This window comes from Sciurus carolinensis, chromosome 12, assembly GCF_902686445.1.
Source record: "Sciurus carolinensis chromosome 12, mSciCar1.2, whole genome shotgun sequence".
Taxonomy (NCBI): domain Eukaryota; kingdom Metazoa; phylum Chordata; class Mammalia; order Rodentia; family Sciuridae; genus Sciurus; species Sciurus carolinensis.
In genome coordinates, this window is record NC_062224.1 from 57,508,845 (window position 1) to 57,528,268 (window position 19,424).

The 19,424-nt window shown below is 37.4% G+C and overlaps 1 protein-coding gene across 1 annotated transcript in view; it reads left to right on the top strand.

The window, feature by feature from the left end:
* Nucleotides 1–19,424, top strand: part of Sdccag8 (SHH signaling and ciliogenesis regulator SDCCAG8) — a 241,548-nt gene that overhangs the window by 54,180 nt on the left and 167,944 nt on the right. Inside the window, 1 exon segment of the mRNA XM_047521464.1 lies at nucleotides 2,980–3,118. Coding sequence (XP_047377420.1) covers nucleotides 2,980–3,118 — 139 coding nt within the window.

A 19,424-nucleotide genomic window follows, 5' to 3' on the forward strand; every position in this document is an offset into this window, starting at 1 on the left:
CTAAGATCCTTAAAATTTACATGCTAGTTAGTGCGTGCAACTATATACTTTTCAACCCCTGAACTGACACTCATGCTCTTTCTGCCTTAGCTACCTTTCATCAGGGTCATGGAATGTTGCAAAGTTAATGCTATGTTGCTTGCTTTGCTTTGAGATACTCCTTAATCACTTAAATCAAAACATTCACATGATGTTTTTAAGCAGTCACTGAACTTTTGCCTGGGAGAATGGTAATTTGGAGTTTCTTCCCTCTCACACTCACGTGGATGTATCACATGTATCTATACTACTTCCCATTGTGAAAGCTTCTCTCATGCCTGGCCCCAGGCTGACCCTGCAGACTTGGAGTTCTGGAGCAGGACTGCAACTGATGGATAGTTATTCTCCAAAGAGTAAGATAACCAGTAGCACTGTTAGATCCAAGGGATGAATGTGGGGCTGAAAAATGGTAGATCAATCAGGAAGGCTATAGTCAGATGAACATAGAAATGGAGCAGGAAACAAGGCCTAGTATTGATGAGAGGTCACAGCCAGCCCAAAGCTTTGCTTTTGTTTGTTTGTTTGTTTTTTGATGCTTGCTATTTGGTATATGGGCTGACTTAATTAAAACAAAACCAAAGCCAAAATGTAGCAACTGAGTTGACAATATTAAATTGCCAAAGCAGCTCCCTGCAAGTTTCCCAGATGATCTGAGGGCCACCTTGAAGCTCATGGTGCATTTGTTTTACAGAAAAATTTGAGTGTCAGTCATAATCATTTTGCGGTCTGTTGCATGATAAACTTAACAAGACATCTGTATTTTGGGATTTATTTGTAACAATTTTCTGTGGTTCAGTAGTCTAAAGTTGGTGAGTTTTTATTCTGAAATGTTTTTGAATCAGAGCAACTAAACTGTTTACTTTCCAAATGTAAATAGTCAGATGACTTTTTCAGTTTACCTGAAATAATAGAACTGGGAAGGAACTTTACTTCACCTGTTTTGATGCCATTCTATAGCATTTATTCATTCATTTATTATTTTGTCATTTATTTTTTTGAGCATCCATTGTGTGATAAATAGTATTCAAAACAAAAAGTTATCCTAGAAATAAATTAAGTAGATTAAATGTAGGTCTCCCATAAAAAGCAAATCTGTTAGATTTTGACCTGTTGTGATCTATTAACACGCATATAAACACTGAATTTTTTTTAATCCATTCTTATTATATGGAACTTTTTCTTTGATGATGGCCTGTTATCATGAACAAATAAATCATTGAAGAGTAACTTTTACTTTTCAGTAAAATTTTGCTTTTCTTAAAATTTAAGACAGATGATTATCTGACTCTTATATTGACTTGCTATCTTTAAAGAATGAATTTTTATATTCTTCTAGAATCATAAATCCTATTAGATTACATATCCACAAAGAACCTAATCCGATTTTGTTACATGGATTTTTTTGAAATGCAAATAACAAATTAAATTTTGCTTATATTGAATTTTTTTGCTTATAATGGAAAATTTTAATCTCTCTTTAATTCTTTCACTTTTTCATGTAGTTATTGTGCTTATTATATTCAATCAAAACAATTACTCCTTTTTAAATTTCCTTTAGAATAAAAATTTAAAATAACTTTTATCACTTTCAAGCAAATAAATCAAGAAATTCTAAAGTGAAGATCACCATGTTCCCATGAATGTTATAGTATTTATAGCAATTTATTATTTTTTAATAAAAAGAACCTGTATGAAACTGTTAATAATTCTTTATTCAATAAAATGCTTTAAAAACATGTCTTCTTTCTAAATACAACAAATAGTTAAATTATTTTATCTTCAAGAAATTTTTTAACACAGAGCCATTGGTTAATTCAGAAGCAATTCAAACTCAGCATTTACAATCTTCTGTGACTCTTTTAATGTTTGCTATATAAGAAAAAAATCACAGTTCTGATAGCTCAGAACTTGGCAATAAAAAGGAAACTGCAAACATTTCAACTGAACTTGAAACCACAGCTTAAAACCTGAGCTCTTTAGAAAACATAAAATCGCATATATGTAACAGTCCAACATACTTTTTTTTTTTCTTTTTGTGTATAGAAAGTTTCCCACTTCACTTTGTCTTTGCCTTTTGTCTTACTGGGCATTTTAATTCATTCTGTAAGTTCCAAATATCCTGGATATTTGATATGGGATTTATTTAACCAATGAGATTGCAACTTTCTATTTTCTATGCCAAAGCATTTGGCATTCTGTTCACTTCTATCCCCAATAAATGGCTTTGCCCAGGACACTTCTGAGAATTGCTGAGGAAGAGGTAGGTGTGGCCATGATCAGACCCAGTGAGATAGTTTTGTTAAATCGTGTAGTGTGTGTGATCAGGAGGGTTGAGAGTTTCCACAGTACTACTCATTGAAATAATGTATTTGTAGATAGGTTAATGGATTGTATTGAAGAAAGGGTGAAAAGGAAGATGGGGAGGAAGATGAAAGGGAAAACATATTTGTTCAAGTGAATGAGAAGAATCAGTGATGCAAATAGGCTTAGTTTTTTTTCCTTTTTATTTGTTTTTTTAAGAAACCATATGGCATAAGTCTTTTACACTTAGTCCTTTTTTAAAAATCTTGATCCCTATTTTAAGATACAATATCTATCTTCCCTACTTTGTTCTTTTCCTTTTCAGCTGTACTACCTTTCCCTAACTAATTTGCTCTTTGGGGGGCAGTCCTTAGTGTGCCAGCCCTTTCCACAATAGGTTATTGTCCTACGCAGATGCAGTCCTGCCAGGAATGCTCTCAGCTCCTCTGGTTGCTCTGCCTGCCACTTGCCAAGTGAGGACAAAGGGCAAGAAGTTCTCTGGGGAGTGCTTCAATATGTACTGAGCTGGCCTTCCCTGGCTCTTCGTCTAATACATACTAATGCTGTTTTTCCTCTTGACTTGGGAATACAAGCTTATTTGATCATTTCTTGTTTTGTTTGTTCTTTTTGGGTTAACAGAGAAAGAGATGACTTAATGTCTGCACTGGTTTCTGTAAGGAACAACTTGGGAGATGTGCAGCAAAAAGAAGCAAGTGCCTATGAACAGGTGAAACAAGCTCTGCATATGACTGAGGAAGCCACTTTTGAAAAGACCAAGGCAAGTCTAATAAGATGAAAATAAAAGCAATGCAGAATTGCTCCTGTTTTTTTTTTTTTTTTTCCTATTTCTTTGGTTACTCTTTCATAACTAAACTCTTTCCAATCACAAAATGAATCTGTTAATGTTGACTTTTCTTTTTCTAAATTAAACAGATTTGCTATTTGAAAGATTCATTTTCCCTCTGCAAATGATCTTGTTGTATCACTATTCAGAGATTGTAATGCAGTATGGTTAAGTACTTTGAGAGACTTGTTTGCTTAATTTTTTATTTGTTGATAGTTTTCAATGGTGTGGAAAATCTTAACACCTATGGTCACTCATTTGTATATGTTCACATTTATTCTTCTAGACTTGGAAAAATTTTATAATGTGAATAGGCCCAAGATAATAATGTTTTGTAGCATCTTTAGCCATGAGTTAGGATCCATTGTAAGCAAAACAAGCATATTTAATCATAATAATAATGACAGTAGTAAATACTTAGTGACCAGACAATGTTCATATCTAGAAGCTTTGAATATAGGAAGTTACTGTTGTTTCTTTGTTGTATTTGGGGGCCACACCTTACTCTATCAAAGTTACTATGTATTTTCTTTATATACACAAGTCCTTTCAAGTGCTTTCAAGTGCTTAATAGCCATGTGTAGTCATTGATTACCTGTAGTGGACAGTGCAGATACAGAACATTTCCATCATCACCAAAAGTTGTATTAGGAATCTAGAGGGACAGAGTGCTTCCTAGCATGTGTGAGGCCCTGGATTCTATCCCCAGCACCAGGGAGGGAGAAAAGGTTGCACTGGATAGCATTAGTCTAAACCATGAACAGATTGAACATCCCTAACCTGAAATTCTCTGAAATCTGATTTTTTTAAAGTACTTAACATGTTGCTCAAGAAGTGTTCAATTTTGAAACATTTTTGATTTGAGATTTTTGGATTCATGTATTCACCCAGAATCTGAAACTCTTCTGGCCAGGCATTTTGAATATGGGATTCTCAACATGTAGTAATATCATTGTTTTATTAAACTACCAGAGCTAACATTTGCAATCCTAGTTACTTAGGAGTTTGAGGCAGGCACAATTTTGAGACTAGCCTGGGCAATTTAGTGAGACCCTGTCTCAATATAAAATAAAAAGGGTTGGGAGTGAAGTTCAATGGTAGAGTATTTGCCTTGTATGTGTGAGGCAATTCCTAATACCCCCCACAAAAATACACGCGTGTGCGCACACACACACACATACACGCACACACACACACCTGTTCAATTGACCCACATTCATTGCTGATTTCATTACCAGTGCTTCTCCTCTGCCTTTGAAACTCAGGTTCAGTTTTGATAAAATCCCTCACATATTTTGTTTCCTTAGACACTCTTATTTCTTCATCTGCTCTGTGCTCCGTCATGACCCTTAAAATCTCTAATGAAGGTTCTTTTTTTTTTTTATTCTTAGTATGTATCAGTTTCATTTAGGAATAGGAAAAATGTGAATAGTTCAGAGTAATCTTAGTAAAGTAATATGTGGTATTGAAATTTTTTTATTATCTTTTTTTATGACAACAATAAATATTTACAATTTTTTTTATTTTTACAGACTGCATTTTGATTTACTATACACAAATGGGATACAACTTTTCATTTCTTGGTTGTGCACGATGTAGATTCATACCATTCATATAATCATACATGTACATAGGGTAATGATGTTTGTCTCATTCCACTATTTTTCATACCACCCACCCTCCCTCTCATTTCCCTCTATGTAATCTAAAGTTCCTCCATTCTTCTCTTACCCCCCGACCCCCATTATATAGCATCATCCACTTATCAGGGAAAACATTTGGTCTTTGGTTTTTTGGGATTGGCTTATTTCACTTAGCATGATATTCTCCAATTCCATCCATTTATCTGCAAATACCATAATATTATTATTCTTTATGGCTGAATAATATACCATTGTGTATACATACCACAGTTTCTATATCCATTCATCTGTTGAAGGGCATCTAGGTTGGTACCTTAGCTTGACTGTTTTGAATTGAGCTGCTATAAACATTGATAGGGCTGCATCACTGTAGTAGGCTGATTTGAAGTCCTTTAGATATAAACCGAGAAGGGGATAGCTGGGTTACATGGTAGTTCCATTCGAAGTTTTCTTAGGAATCTCCATACTGCTTTCCAAAGTCGTTGCACCAATCTGCAGTCCCACCAACCATGTATAAGTATACCTTTTTCCCCACATCCTCATTGACACTTATTGTGGCTTGTATTCTTCATAATTGCCTTTCTGACTGGAGTGAGATAAAATCTTAGAGCAGTTTTGATTTGCATTTCTCTTATTGTATGAAATGATGAACAGTTTTTCATATGTTTGTTGATTGATTGTATATCTTCTGTGAAGTGTCTGCTCAGTTCTTAGCCTCTTAGCCCAATTATTGATTGGGTTATTTGTTTTTTTGGTGTTCAGTTTTTTGAGTTCTTTACATATCCTGGAGATTAGTGCAAGTACATGTGGTGAAGATTTTTTTCCCATTCTGTAGTCTCTCTCTTCACATTATTGGTTGTTTCCTTTGCTGAGAAAAACTTTTTAGTTTGAATCCATCCCATTTATTGATTCTTAATTTTACTTCTTGCGCTTTATGAGTCTTATTAACAAGTCAGGTCATAAACTGACGTGATAAAGATTTGGGCCTACTTTTTTTTCTATTAGGCACAGGGTGTCTATTCTAGTGCCTAAGTCTTTTATCCACTTTGAGTTTATTTTTGTGCAGAGTGAGAGATAGAGGTTTAATTTCATTTTGTTACATATAGATTTCCAGTTTTCCCAGTACTGTTTGTTGAATAGGCTATCTTTTCTCCAATGTATATTTTTTGCACCTTTGTCTAGTATGAGATAATTGTATTTATGTGGGTTTGTCTCTGTGTCTTCTATTTTGTACCATTGGTCTACCTGTCTATTTTGGTGCCAATACCATGCTGGTTTAATTACTGTTGCTTTGTAGTATAGTTTAAGGTCTCACTGTGATGCCCCCTACTTCATTACTAAGGATTTCCTTGGCTATTCTGGGTCTCTTATTTTTCCAAATGAATTTCATGATTGCTTTTTCTGTTTCTATGAAGAAAGTCATTGGAATTTTAATACGAATTGCATTGAATCTGTGTAACACTTTTGGTAGTATGGTCATTTTGACAATATTAATTCCAAGAGCCTGGGCGATTCATCTCTAATGTATAGAAATGCATTTGATTTATGGATGTTGATTTTATATTCTGCTACTTTACTGAATTCGTTAATGAGTTCTAGAAGTTTTCTGGTAGAATTTTTCAGATCTTCTAAATATAGAATCATGTTGTCAGCAAATAGTGATAGTTTGAGTTCTTTTTCTATTCATATCCCTTTAATTTCTTTCATCTGTCTGACTGCTCTGGCTAGAGTTTCCAGGATGATGTTGAATAGAAGTGGTAAAAGAGAGCTTCCCTGTGTTGTTCCAGTTCTTAGAGGAAATGCTTTCAATTTTTCTCCATTTAGAATGTTAGCCATGGGTTTAGCATAGATAGCTTTTACAATGTTGAAGTATTGTTCCTACTGTCCCTAGTTTTTCTAGCGTTTTGAACATGAAGAGGTGCTGTATTTTGTCAAATGCTTTCTCTTCATCTGTTGAGATAATCATGATTCTTGTCTTTAAGTCTACTGATGTGATGTTTTATGTTTATTGATTTCCATATGTTGAACCAACCTTGCATTCCAGGGATAAACCCCACTTGATCACACTGCACTATCTTTTTTATTGCAGTGCTGGAGATTTGAACTCAGGTCCTTGTGCTTACAAGGCAAGCACTCTACCAACTGAGATATATCCCCAGCCCTAGTGCACTATCTTTTTATATGTTTTTGTATGCAATTTGCCAGGATTTTGTTAAGAATTTTTGCATCTATGTTCATGAGGAATATTGGTCTGAAGTTTTCTTTCCTTGATGTGTCTTTGTCTGCTTTTAGTATCAGGGTGATAAAGCTTCATAGAATGAGTTTGGAAGGGTTCTCTCCTTTTCTATTTCATGGAATACTTTGCGAAGTATTGGTGTTAATTCTTCTTTGAAGGTCTTGTAGAACTTGGCTGAGAATTCATCTGGTCCTGGGCTTTTCTTGGTTGGTAGGCTTTTGATGGCTTCTTCTATTTCATTGCTTGAAATTGATCTATTTTAATTGATCCTGATTCAATTTTGGTAGATCGTATGTCTCTAGAAATTTGTCGATGTCTTCAATATTTTCTATTTTGTCAAAGTATATATTTTCAAATTAGCTTCTAATTATATTTTGTATTTCAATAGTGTCTGTCATGATATTTCTTTTTTCATCATGAATTTTAGTAATTTAAGTTTTCTCTCTTTGTTAGTGTGGCTAAGGGTTTATCAATTTTATTTATTTTTTCAAAGAAACAACTTTCTGTTTTGTCAATTATTTGAATTGTTTCTTTTGTTTCAGTTTCATTGATTTCAGCTGTGATTTTAAGTATTTCTTGTCTTCTGCTGCTTTTGGTGTTGATTTGTTCTTTTTCTAGGGCTGTGAGATGTAATGTTCGGCCATTTATTTTTTGACTTTTTATTCTTTTAATGCAGTGAACTTTCCTCTTAGCACTGCTTTCATAGCGTCCAGAGATTTTGATACGTTGTATCGGTGTTCTCATTTACCTCTAAGTATTTTTTTTGTTTCATCCCTGATTTCTTCTGCTATCCATTCGTTATTCAATAGTCTATTGTTTAATTTCCAGGTGTTGGAGTAGCTTTTATTTTTATTTTATTGTTGATTTCCAGTTTCATTCCATTATAATCTGATAGAATGCAGGGTAGTATTTCTATTTTTTTGTATTTGCTGAGAGTTGTTTTGTGGCATAAAATATGGTCTATTTTAGAGAAGGATGCATGTGCTGCTGAGAAGAAAGTGTATTTGCTCAATGATGGATGAAATATTCTATATGTGTCTGTGAAATCTAAATCATTGTATTATTTGATTCTATAGTTTTTGTTTAGTTTTTGTTTGGAAGTTCTATCCAGTGGTGAGAAAGGTGTGTTAAAGTCACCCAGTATTATTGTGTTGTGGTCTATTTGATTCTTGAAATTGAGAGGGGTTTGTTTGATGTATGTAGATATTCCATGGTTTGGGGCATATATATTTATGATTGTTATGTCTTGTTGGTGTATGATTCCCTTAAGCAGTATGAAATGTCTTATTTATCTCTTCTGACTAACTTTGGTTTGAAGTCTACTTTGTCTGATATGAGGATGGAAATCCCTGCTTGTTTATGCAATTCGTGTGGTGATGTGTTTTTTCCCAACCTTTCACCTTCAGTCTGTGGATATTTTTCCTAGGCAGTGAGTCTCTTATAGACAGCATATTTGGGGGGGGGGGTCTTTGTTTTTAATCTAATCTTTCAGTCTACATCTTTTGATTGAAGAGTTTTAACCATTAATATTCAGGGTTATTTTTGAGATCTGATCTGTATTTCTGGTTATTTTGGTTTATTTTTGGTTTTTAACTTGACTTAGTTTCTGCTTTGATTGATCTTAGTAGTTCCTCCTTTTGCTGTTTTTCTTTTTTTTTTTTTTTTTTTTTCATTTCCTCCTCATGGACTATTTTGCTGAGAGTGTTCTGTAGTGCAGGCTTTCTAATTGTGAATTCTTTCAACTTTTTTATCATGGAAGTTTTTATTTCATCTTCAAGTCTGAAGTTTAATTTTTATGGATATAAAATTCTCAGTTGGCATCCATTTTCTTTCAGAGCTTGATATATGTTATTTTAGGACATTCTGGCATTGAGGGTCTGGTTTGAGAAATCAACTGAGATTCAAATTGGTTTCCCCCTATATGTAATTTGATTTTTTTCCCCTCTTGCAGCCTTTAAAATTCTGTCCTTGTTCTGTATTTAGTCATTCTCATTATAATATCCCTTGGTGTGGGTCTGCTGTAATTTTGTACATTTGGGGTCCTGTAAGCCTCTTGTAGTTGATTTGCCATTTCATTCTTTAGATTTGGGAAGTTTTCTGTTATTATGTCATTGAAAAGATTGTACATTCCTTTGGTTTGAATCTCCATGCCTTCATCTATTCTGATAAATTTTAAATTTGGTCTTTTCATGTTATCCCATATTTCTTCCCAAGTTCTGTTCATGGTTTCTTACCATCTTCCCTGTGTGTTAAACTTTATTTTCAAGAGTATATATTTTTTTGACTTGGGGGGGCGATCCAAGATGGCGGCCTAGAGGGTGACTGCACCCCCAGTCGCTCCAGAACCCAGGAGTTAAGAAGGGGAGGCATTGAGAGACTCGGACTGAAATAGAGCCACGGGTGAGTCTGCCCACTGGGTAAAGCTCGGCCCGGGTGGCAGGCCCAGATAGAGGTGGCTTATCGGAGCAGGGCAGGGCAGCTAGAGTCTTCCACAGGCAGCCCTGCACACTCTGGCGGTGGGCCCGGCCCACACAGCCAGCTTCTCCAGGTTCTCGGAATGGAACAAGCCCGCTAGTGAGAGCCTTTCTGACCAGAACAAGCTCCAAGTCCCGGAGCCAGCGCAGGGCAGCATACTCCGGCACGCAAGCAGCTTCAGGGACCAGGATAGGGCAGCCAGAGACTTCCCCAAGTAGCCTGGACCCCTGCGGTGGGAGGTGCCTTTCAAGGCTAGCTTCTCAGACCAGACCGCCCAGTGAGAGGTTTTCTACATAGAACCAGCCACAAGCCCCCGAACCAAGGGAGAGCTTCGATCCGCAAGCAGCCTCTGGGATTAGGGCAGGGCAGCCAGAGACCTCTTCAGGCAGCTCTGCCCACTCCGGCTGCAGGTTCTCTTCACGGGGCGATCCAAGATGGCGGCCTAGAGAGTGACTGCACCCCCAGTCACTCCAGAACTCAGGAGTTAAGAAGGGGAGGCATTGAGAGACTCGGACTGAAATAGAGCCACAGGTGAGTCTGCCCACTGGGTAAAGCTCGGCCCGGGTGGCAGGCCCAGATAGAGGTGGCTTATCAGAGCAGGGCAGGGCAACTAGAGTCTTCCCAAGGTAGCCTTCCACACTCCGGCAGTGGGCTCCTCCCACACGGCCAGCTGCACGGCTCAGGCCCACAGTGAGAGCCTTTCCGCACAGAGCCAGCTCCAAACCGTGGAACCAGTAGGGGGCTAGGGGCAGTTTTCTTCGGATGCACTGCATTATCAGATTCCTCCAAGACATCAGGCTACTGAAGGCTGGGAGGTGATACACTGGAAATCTACCGGGACACTAAAAGCCAGTAGCGGAAAACTGCAATATCTCAGGGTCCCACTGACAACTGACCAATATGAGAAAACAAGGGAAGAAAATGTCCCAAACAAACCTAGATACTACATCAATAAAACCCAATGACAGCACAGCAGAAGAGATGTCAGAAAGGGCGTTCAGAATGTACGTAATTAAAACGATCAGGGAAGCTAATGAGGAGATGAAAGAGCAAATGCAGGCACTGAAGGAGGAGATGACAGAGCAAATGCAGGCATTAAATGATCGCACCAATCAACAGTTAAAAGACCAAATACGGGAAGCAAGTGATCATTTCAATAAAGAGTTAGAGATACTGAAAAAAAAACAAACTGAAATACTTGAAATGAAGGAAACAATAAACCAAGTTAAAAACTCCATAGAAAGCATAACCAATAGGATAGAACACCTGGAAGACAGAACCTCAGACATTGAAGACAAATTATTTAATCTTGAAAACAAAGTTGGGCAAACAGAAAAGATGGTAAGAAATCATGAACAGAATCTACAAGAATTATGGGATATCATGAAAAGGCCAAATTTGAGAATTATTGGGATTGAGGAAGGCTTAGAGAAACAAACCAAAGGAATGAACAATCTATTCAATGAAATAATATCAGAAAATTTCCCAAATCTGAAGAATGAAATGGAAAACCAAGTACAAGAGGCTTATAGAACTCCAAACATACAAAATTACAACAGACCCACACCAAGGCACATTATTATGAAAATACCTAACATACAAAATAAAGACAGAATTTTAAAGGCCGCGAGAGAAAAGAATCAAATTACATTCAGAGGGAAACCAACAAGAATATCAGCAGATTTTTCAATCCAGACCCTAAAAGCTAGAAGGGCCTGGAACAACATATACCAAGCCCTGAAAGAAAACGGATGCCAACCAAGAATCTTATACCCAGCAAAACTTACCTTCAAATTTGACGAAGAAATAAGATCCTTCCATGATAAACAAAAGCTAAAGGAATTTACAAAAAGAAAGCCAGCATTACAGAACATTCTCAGCAAAATATTCCATGAGGAAGAGATGAAAAACAACGATGCAAATCAGCAACAGGAGGCGCTAGCCTAAAGGAATAGCCAAATAAAGGAGAAACCAAATCGTGTCAAAAACAAATATGAGTCAATTGACTGGGAATACAAATCATATCACAATAATAACCCTGAATGTTAATGGCCTGAATTCATCAATCAAAAGACACAGACTGGCAGATTGGATTAAAAAGAAAAATCCAACAATATGCTGCCTGCAAGAGACTCATCTCATAGAAAGAGACACCCATAGACTAAAGGTGAAAGGATGGGGAAAAACATACCATGCACACGGACACAGCAAAAAAGCTGGAGTATCCATCCTCATCTCAGATAATGTGGACTTCAAACCAAAACTAGTCAGAAGGGATAAAGAAGGACATTACATGCTGCTTAAGGGAAGCATAAATCAGCAAGACATAACAATCATAAATATCTATGCCCCGAACATTGGCTCATCCACGTACGTCAAACAAATCCTTCTCAATTCCAGAAATCAAATAGACCACAACACAATAATACTAGGCGATTTTAACACACCTCTCTCACCACTGGATAGATCGTCCAAACAAAAATTGAATAAAGAAACTATAGATCTCAACAACACAATCAGCAATTTAGACTTAACGGACATATATAGAATATACCATCCAACAAAGAATGAATACACTTTCTTCTCAGCAGCTCATGGATCCTTCTCTAAAATAGACCATATTTTATGCCACAAAGCTACTGTTAGCAAATACAAGAAGATAAGAGATACTACCTTGTACTCTATCAGATCATAATGGATTGAAATTAGAAATAAATGACAAAATAAAAAACAAACTTCTCCAATACCTGGAGATTAAATAATACACTATTATATGATGAATGGATAACAGAAGACATCAGGAGGGAAATAAAAAAATTCTTAGAAGTAAACGAGAACAAAGACACATCATATCAAAATCTCTGGGACACTATGAAAGCAGTACTTAGAGGAAGATTTATTTCATGGGGTGCATTCAAAAAAAGAAGTAGAAATCAACAAATAAACGACTTAACACTACAGCTCAAAGCGCTAGAAAAAGAAGAGCAGACCAATACCAAAAGTAGTAGAAGACAGGAAATAGTTAAAATCAGAGCCGAAATCAACGAAATCGAAACAAAAGAAACAATTGGAAAAATTAACAAAATAAATAGTTGGTTCTTTGAAAAAATAAATAAAATTGATAAACCCTTAGCCACACTAACAAAGAGAAAGAGGGAGAAAACTCAAATTACTAAAATTCGGAATGATCAAGGAAATATCACAACAGACACGAGTGAAATACAAAATATAATTAGAAGCTATTTTGAAAATCTATACTCCAACAAAACAGAAAACCTCGAAGACATCAACAAATTTCTAGAGACATATGAATTACCTAAACTGAACGAGGAGGACATACACAACTTAAATAAACCAATTTCAAGCAATGAAATAGAAGAGGTCATCAAAAGCCTACCAACAAAAAAAGTCCAGGACCAGATGGGTTCTCAGCCGAGTTCTACAAAACCTTTAAAGAAGAGCTCATTCCAATACTCCTCAAAGTATCCCATGAAATAGAAGAGGAGGGAACCCTCCCAAACTCGTTCTATGAAGCCAATATCACCCTGATACCTAAACCAGACAGAGACACATCGAGGAAAGAAAATTTCAGACCAATATCCTTAATGAACATCAATGCAAAAATTCTCAACAAAATTTTAGCAAATCGCATACAAATATATATTAAAAAGATAGTACACCACGATCAAGTGGGTTTTATCCCAGGGATGCAAGGTTGGTTCAACATTCGGAAATCAATAAATGTCATTCACCATATCAACAGACTTAAAGTTAAGAATCACATGATTATTTCAATAGATGCAGAAAAAGCATTCGATAAAATACAGCATGCTCAAAACACTAGAAAAAATTGGGGTAGTGGGAACATTCCTTAACATTATAAAGGCCATCTACGCTAAGCCCATGGCTAATATCATTCTAAATGGTGAAAAACTGAAAGCGTTCCCCCTAAAAACTGGAACAAGGCAGGGATGCCCTCTTTCACCGCTTCTATTCAACATCATCCTTGAGACTCTAGCCAGAGCAATCAGACAAACCAAAGAAATTAAAGGGATACGAATAGGAAAAGAAGAACCCAAACTATCCCTGTTCGCTGATGACATGATTATATATTTAGAGGAACCTGGAAATTCCACCAGAAAACTTTTAGAACTCATAAGTGAATTCAGTAAAGTAGCAGGTTACAAGATCAATGCTCATAAATCCAATGCATTTTTATACATAAGTGATGAATCTTCAGAAAGAGAAATTAGGAAAACTACCCCATTCACAATAGCTTCGAAAAAAATAAAATACTTGGGAATCAATCTCACAAAAGAGGTGAAAGACCTCTACAATGAGAACTACAGAACACTAAAGAAAGAAATTCAAGAAAACCTTAGAAGATGGAAAGATCTCCCATGTTCCTGGATAGGCAGAATTAATATTGTCAAAATGGCTATACTACCTAAAGTGCTATACAGATTCAATGCAATTCCAATTAAAATCCCAATGATGTACCTTGCAGAAATAGAGCAAGCAATTATGAAATTCATCTGGAAGAATAAAAAACCTAGAATAGCTAAAGCAATCCTCAGTAGCAAGAGCGAAGCAGGGGGTATTGCAATACCAGATCTTCAACTCTACTACAAAGCAATAGTAACAAAAACGGCATGGTATTGGTACCAAAATAGACAGGTAGATCAATGGTACAGAATAGAGGACACGGACACAAACCCAAATAAATACAATTTTCTCATACTAGACAAAGGTTCCAAAAATATGCAATGGAAAAAAGATAGCCTCTTCAACAAATGGTGCTGGGAAAACTGGAAAACCATATGCAATAGAATGAAATTAAACCCCTATCTCTCACCCTACACAAAACTCAACTCAAAATGGACGAAGGACCTCGGAATCAGACCAGAGACCCTGCATCTTATAGAAGAAAAAGTAGGTCCAAATCTTCAACTTGTTGGCTTAGGATCAGACTTCCTTAACAGGACTCCCATAGCACAAGAAATAAAAGCAAGAATCAACAACTGGGATAGATTCAAACTAAAAAGCTTTCTCTCAGCAAAGGAAACTATCAGAAATGTGAAGAGAGAGCCTACAGAGTGGGAGAATATCTTTGCCAACCATACCTCAGATAGAGCGCTAATTTCCAGAATCTATAAAGAACTCAAAAAACTCTACACGAAGAATACAAATAATCCAATCAACAAATGGGCTAAGGAAATGAACAGACACTTCACAGAAGAAGATGTACAAGTAATCAACAGATATATGAAAAATGTTCAACATCCCTAGTAATAAGGGAAATGCAAATCAAAACTACCCTAAGATTTCATCTCACCCCAATTAGAATGGCGATTATCAAGAATACAAGCAACAATAGGTGTTGGCGAGGATGTGGTGAAAAAGGAACACTCATACATTGCTGGTGGGGTTGCAAATTAGTGCAGCCACTCTGGAAAGCAGTGTGGAGATTCCTCAGAAAGCTTGGAATGGAAACACCATTTGACCCAGCTATCCCACTCCTTGACCTATACCCAAAGGACTTAAAATCAGCATACTACAGAGATACAGCCACATCAATGTTCATTGCTGCTCAATTCACCATAGCCAGATTGTGGAACCAACCTAGATGCCCTTCAGTTGATGAATGGATAAAGAAACTTTGGCATATATATACAATGGAATATTACTCCGCAATGAAGAATGATAAAATTATGGCATTTGTAGGCAAATGGATGAAATTGGAGAATATCATGCTAAGTGAGATAAGCCAATCTCAAAAACTAAAGGACGAATGATCTCGCTGATAAGCGGATGAGGACATATAATGGGGGGTGGGAGGGGCTAGCATTAGGTTTAGGGTTAGGTTTAGGGTTAGGGATAAGGAGAGCAGCAAGAATGAAGGAAAGAAGGACTGTATAGAGGGAAAAGAGGGGTGGGAGGGGTGGGGGGGAGGAAAAAAAATAAACATCATTGCCCTATGTAAAAAAAAAAAAAAAAAAAAAAGAGCAACAACCTAGTATAAAAATGCCTTCTTAGATACGAAGCATTTATTTTTCCCAGTGAAATCTTTCAACAATTAAATTGTGCTTCACACATGCTATCTCAGAATACAAAAAAAAAAAAAGTATATATTTTCTCTTCATTGTCTGAGGTTCTATCTTCCAAGTGGTCTGGTCTGTTGGTAAGACTTTTCATTGGATTTTTAATTTGGTTTATTTTTTCCTTAATTTTGAGGATTTCTGCTTGATTCTCTTTTATAATCTCTGCCTCTTTATTGAAGTGATCTTTCACCTCCATAATTTTCTATCCAATAACCTCATTTATTTCAAAGACCAATCTAACTTTCTATTTTCTAAACTCCTCTTTGATATTTCTTCTACTGTATTATCTATGGATTCTATTGTTGGAACATCTTGGTTTGTCTTAGGCACTTTGTTTCCCTTTTTTTCATGTTTGTTTGTCTTCTTATCTAGCAGTATTGAGTTGAGGCAGTACAGATTCTACCCTGTAGTCTTCTAGTGTCCCTGAAGGCTACCAGTACCTTAACTTTAAGAGAGGAGACGAATATTAACAGCACCCAATGCAAATGGTATATCGCCTTAAACCAAATGACTCCTATTAAGGTGTTTACAATTTTGTCACAATATACAGAAATGAAGTGTTCAGTTATTGTCTACAGTATAAACAGTAAGTTTGCTAAAAGGCTTTACCATTTCAAACGATGGACCATGAGGGAACAGAAGCAGTGTAAGATGTGATACTTATGATGGAGAGAGAGAGAAGATAGAGGTAAAAATTCCATAGTATGAGAGAAGTGAGAAAGAGAATCCAGGGAGACAGGTAGGTGAGAGAAAAAATATGTACAGATTTTTTTAAAAAGTAAAAATATAAGAATACACAACAAAACCATCATATACTATTCCAATATCCTATTCCTCAATAAATAGATGCATGAAAAATATTTGGATTCAAAGATGGTAGAGGTGTGACAGAGAGGGTGAAGAAAAAAAAAGGAGGAAAGTCTCAATGGAAAATTGAATGATTGCTTCTGTTGGCATTCAAAAATTTTTTCAGCTTCCCTTCTCCACTGATAGGTGGGGTTGTCTAAAGTTTGATGTTAGCTCTAGTCCAGTGGGTGCCAGACCAGTTAGGTGGTCAAGCTGATAGCAAGATGCCTTCACACCCTCTTACAGTCTTCCCACCATTATAGCTGACCCCATTCCTCCCTGCACACTTCAGGACTCACTGAACTGGAGAGAGACGAATTTTCTCCAGTTTCTTCAAACTCTGCTCATCCCCAGGGAACTGCCCCCTAGACTCTGGCTTTCCACAGGCTTGCCAGACCCAGACTGGCCTACACAAACCCAGCTGCAAGCTGATGGACCTGGGCTTCAGCATCTCCAGGCCCTGTTCTAATGCAGTCCCAAGATCTCAATGGCTATCCAACTTGCACAGAGACCACCAGGGATGCACTCACACAAAGGAGTGACCCTGCAAAGAGGCAGCCAGAAAGCAGCCACTACCATACTGAGCAGAAAAACCTCACATGCAACCAGACCTGCAGGTACCCCAGTATATCTCCAGGCCATGGCCTGAGTCCCCAGACCGAGGTGGCCATGCCCCAAGATGGTTGCAGCCATGGTGGCAAACCATCAGGCCCTGGCTGTTGTCCCCAAATAATGGCAACCAGGTGTAACCAAATCTGCGTGTACTGTGACAATGGACTTTGAGGCAACAGCAGGCAGTTGGCGATCCACTCGAGGTCTGTAGATGATCTGCAGGCTAACGGCAGACAACCAACGTGAACATCGGGCAGTGGGCGATGGGTAGCTGAAAGGTGGGTGATGGTCAGGTAAGAGGCAGGCAAGTGGGCAAATGGTGGATAATAGGCAGTAGTCAGTGAGTAATCCACACTCAAAAGGCAGGTGGTATGCTGGCAGATGGCTGGTGATCACAGTGGATGAATGAGGTAAAGAGCCAGGGATTGGTGGGCAGCCATGACTGCCTCACAGAGAAACAGTAGTTCCTCTGCTTGAATCCCGGGTGATGGAGTGAGGAGGAATGCAGCTTCCCTCTAGTCTGCCATCTTCTCTTCTCCTGGAGGTCCTTTTGTCATTCATTTCATCTCATGTGGCTCTGATGGACTAGTCAGCATTTATTTTCATCATTTCTTACTGCCATGTACAGGCCTTTGTTTTGATGTCTGCTTAGGTTACTATTCCTCTTTGAAATCAGCATTGTTGCTGAACACAGTAATGCAGGCCTGTAATCCCTGCAACTGGGAGGCTGAGGCAGGAGTATTGGGAGCTTGAAGTCAGCAGCATAGCAAGACCCCTATCCCATAAAATAAAATTAAATTAAAAAATATAAAATAAATAGTATAAAATAAAATATAAAAAATAAAAATCAGTGTTGTCATATTGTCTCTCTTCTCCCTTACTGTAATCAATAGAAACTCTCAATCTAGAAGACACTCTGACACTTTTTAAAATCTTTAGCACCTGACCCTTTCCTCTTCCATCCTATCTCTTTTCATCACCCTTACAGCTTTCAACATTTATGTTGTTAACATGTATAACACCAACCCCTTTCATCCTCCTCAACTCTAGTACTTTCCCCACTAGGCTGCTATAACTCATAAACTGAAGTGTCCCTAAGAAACCACTCTTTCTAATCAAAAACTTTTCTTCCCTTCCTATCCCAGTTAAATTTGCTTCATGGTCTTGCTCATTCCTGCCTCAAGTTCTTCAGCTTTTTCTGTTTTTCGTTTTGTTTGACATTTTTTGATTATTTATTTATTTATTTATTGGCAGTGCTGAGATTCAAACCTGGGGTTTTCTGCATGCTACGCAAGCACTCAGCCACTGAGCCAAACCTCCAAGGTATCCTCCAAACGTCCCTGTGTTAATATTCAAAGGTGAAACAATTAGATTATGAAAGCTATAACCTAATCAGTGGATTAATCCACTTGATGGATTAATAATTTGAAAGAGCTACTGTATTAGGTAGTAACTCTAGGCAGGTGGGGCTTGGCTAGAGGAATTAAATCTCTGGGAACATGCCCATGGGGGTTATATCTTGTCACCCTGGTTCCTCCTTCCGTCTGTCTCTTTCCCCCCTCCCTTTCCTTCCTGGTTGCCATGAACTGATCAGTTTTCTTCCACCACCATGCCCTTCTGCCATGCTTTGGACCCAGAGCAGTGGAGTTGACCAAACATGGACTGAAACTGTGAGCCAAAAATAAATAAACTTTTCCTCCTTTAATTTGTTCTTATCAGGTATTTTGGTCACAGTAACAAAAAAACTGAACTGTAGAGTAACACTGGTCACCATCAGTGGTTATAAGTACTTGTCAACCTTTCTTGTCTCTGCCATTGACTGTGTTATGAATTCTACACTGGAGGTCCCCTTTCCTACCTCCTCCTAGCACCTCACTCTCGACTGATGACCTTTTCACTTTATAGAGATTAAGGTCAGTGTTCAAGAGCGATCTCAGTTTGTTTGTTTGTTTTTTTTAAGTTGTAGACAGACACAATACCTTTATTTTATTTATTCATTTTATGTGGTGCTGAGGGTCAAACTCAGTGACTCACACAATGAGGCAAGCGCTCTGCCACTGAGCCACAATTCCAGCCCTCGACCTCATTTTTTTTTTAATCTCTCAAATGTCTCTTCTACTTTTTTTTCTTTTTAATTTTTAAAAATTTGTTAAATTTTTTTTTTCTTTACCAGCCCTCCTATTTCCAAAGATGAATCTCTTTCTCTAAGTTCTTGATGTCTTTTATTTCTGGGGTTTCTGATAGGACCTTGACCCACTGCTCATCAGTTGTATCTTACTTGCATCCCCCTTCTGTCCCTCACCACTGTTCCTCCACCCCATTCTATA